Raw genomic sequence first — 1,107 nt, forward strand, 5'->3', positions numbered from 1 at the left:
CTTTAACAATTGTGGTCTTGTGGACAAATGCAAGTAAAAGAAATCAGCAAAGCACCATTTCTCCCAAGTTATTTGTTCATTGCTTTTCAATTTTGCTTTGCCTTTTTCTTATGCTGGGCATCACAAAATGGTGGCATGATGGCCGTGAATCATGGCAGCACGATGGCGGTTGGCCGGGCATCATAGCGGCATGATGGATGGGTATCACAGTGGCATGATGGCCGGGCGTCACACAAAATGGCAGCACGATGGCCACGGCTCGCTCAGAGTACCAGCTACGATGACTCGACTGGGCATAAACAGAGAGAGATGAGGGGATGGTTAGTCACCATGGTGAGGTGGTCCTCAGCATCGGCATTGAGGGCGGCGGGTGGCTCCACCTCTGTGGCGGTGATGACGGCAAGGGTGGCTCCTCCTCAGGGACGGCAGCAGCACAGGGTGGCTCCTCCTTCTCGGGGGAGGCGGCGGAGCGGGGCGGCTCCTCCTTCATGGGAGTGACAGCGGCGCGGGGCGGCTCCTCCTTCATGGGAGTGACAACAGTGAGGGTGGCTCCTCCTCTGTGGGGGTGACAGTGGTGAGGGTGGCTCCTCCTCCGTGCGGGTGATAGCAGCGAGAGCGGCTCCTCCTTAGGGGCGGTGGCGCGGGGTGGCCCCTCCTCATTAGGGAGGGAGAGGGTGTTGGCACTCTGACTCCGAGACAGCGTCGGCATTGACGGTGGCGGACGACGTCAACGTAGGCGGTGGCGGACGATGTCAACGTAGGCGGTGGCGGACGACAATGGGAGAGGGTGTTGGCGCTCTGGTACTTAGGCATGACGACATGGCTATCTACTCTCTCTTTAATGGGATTAGGGTTTCAGGATCATGTGGGTATATATATCTATATAATTCATTTTCATAGGTGGTTACCTTAAGAAACCACCTGTGAAAAAGATTTGTATAGGCAGTTTACTTAATGAACCCACATGTGGAAATGATTTGTACAAACGGTTTCTTAAGTAAACCGCATGTGAAAATAATGTGAAAATAATTTGCACAGATGGTTGACTTAACGAACTTGCCTATGTAAATTGTTTTAAATATGTTTCTTATTTTGTTCCTGGAAATA

The 1,107-nt window shown here is 52.3% G+C and overlaps 1 protein-coding gene across 1 annotated transcript; it reads right to left on the reverse strand.

Annotated features, from left to right (window-relative positions):
- Positions 1 to 325: 325 nt before the first annotated feature.
- Positions 326 to 709, reverse strand: LOC133903252 (lysine-rich arabinogalactan protein 19-like). Its single transcript, XM_062344559.1, has one exon. It carries the CDS (start codon positions 707 to 709, stop codon positions 326 to 328), a length of 384 nt encoding a protein of 127 aa, XP_062200543.1.
- Positions 710 to 1,107: the final 398 nt, after the last annotated feature.

Source organism: Phragmites australis, chromosome 21, assembly GCF_958298935.1.
Source record: "Phragmites australis chromosome 21, lpPhrAust1.1, whole genome shotgun sequence".
Taxonomy (NCBI): domain Eukaryota; kingdom Viridiplantae; phylum Streptophyta; class Magnoliopsida; order Poales; family Poaceae; genus Phragmites; species Phragmites australis.

Excerpts from the sequence above, each read along its gene's own strand:
- LOC133903252 (XM_062344559.1), bottom strand. The coding sequence starts at position 709 with ATGCCGACGCTGTCTCGGAGTCAGAGTGCCAACACCCTCTCCCTCCCT.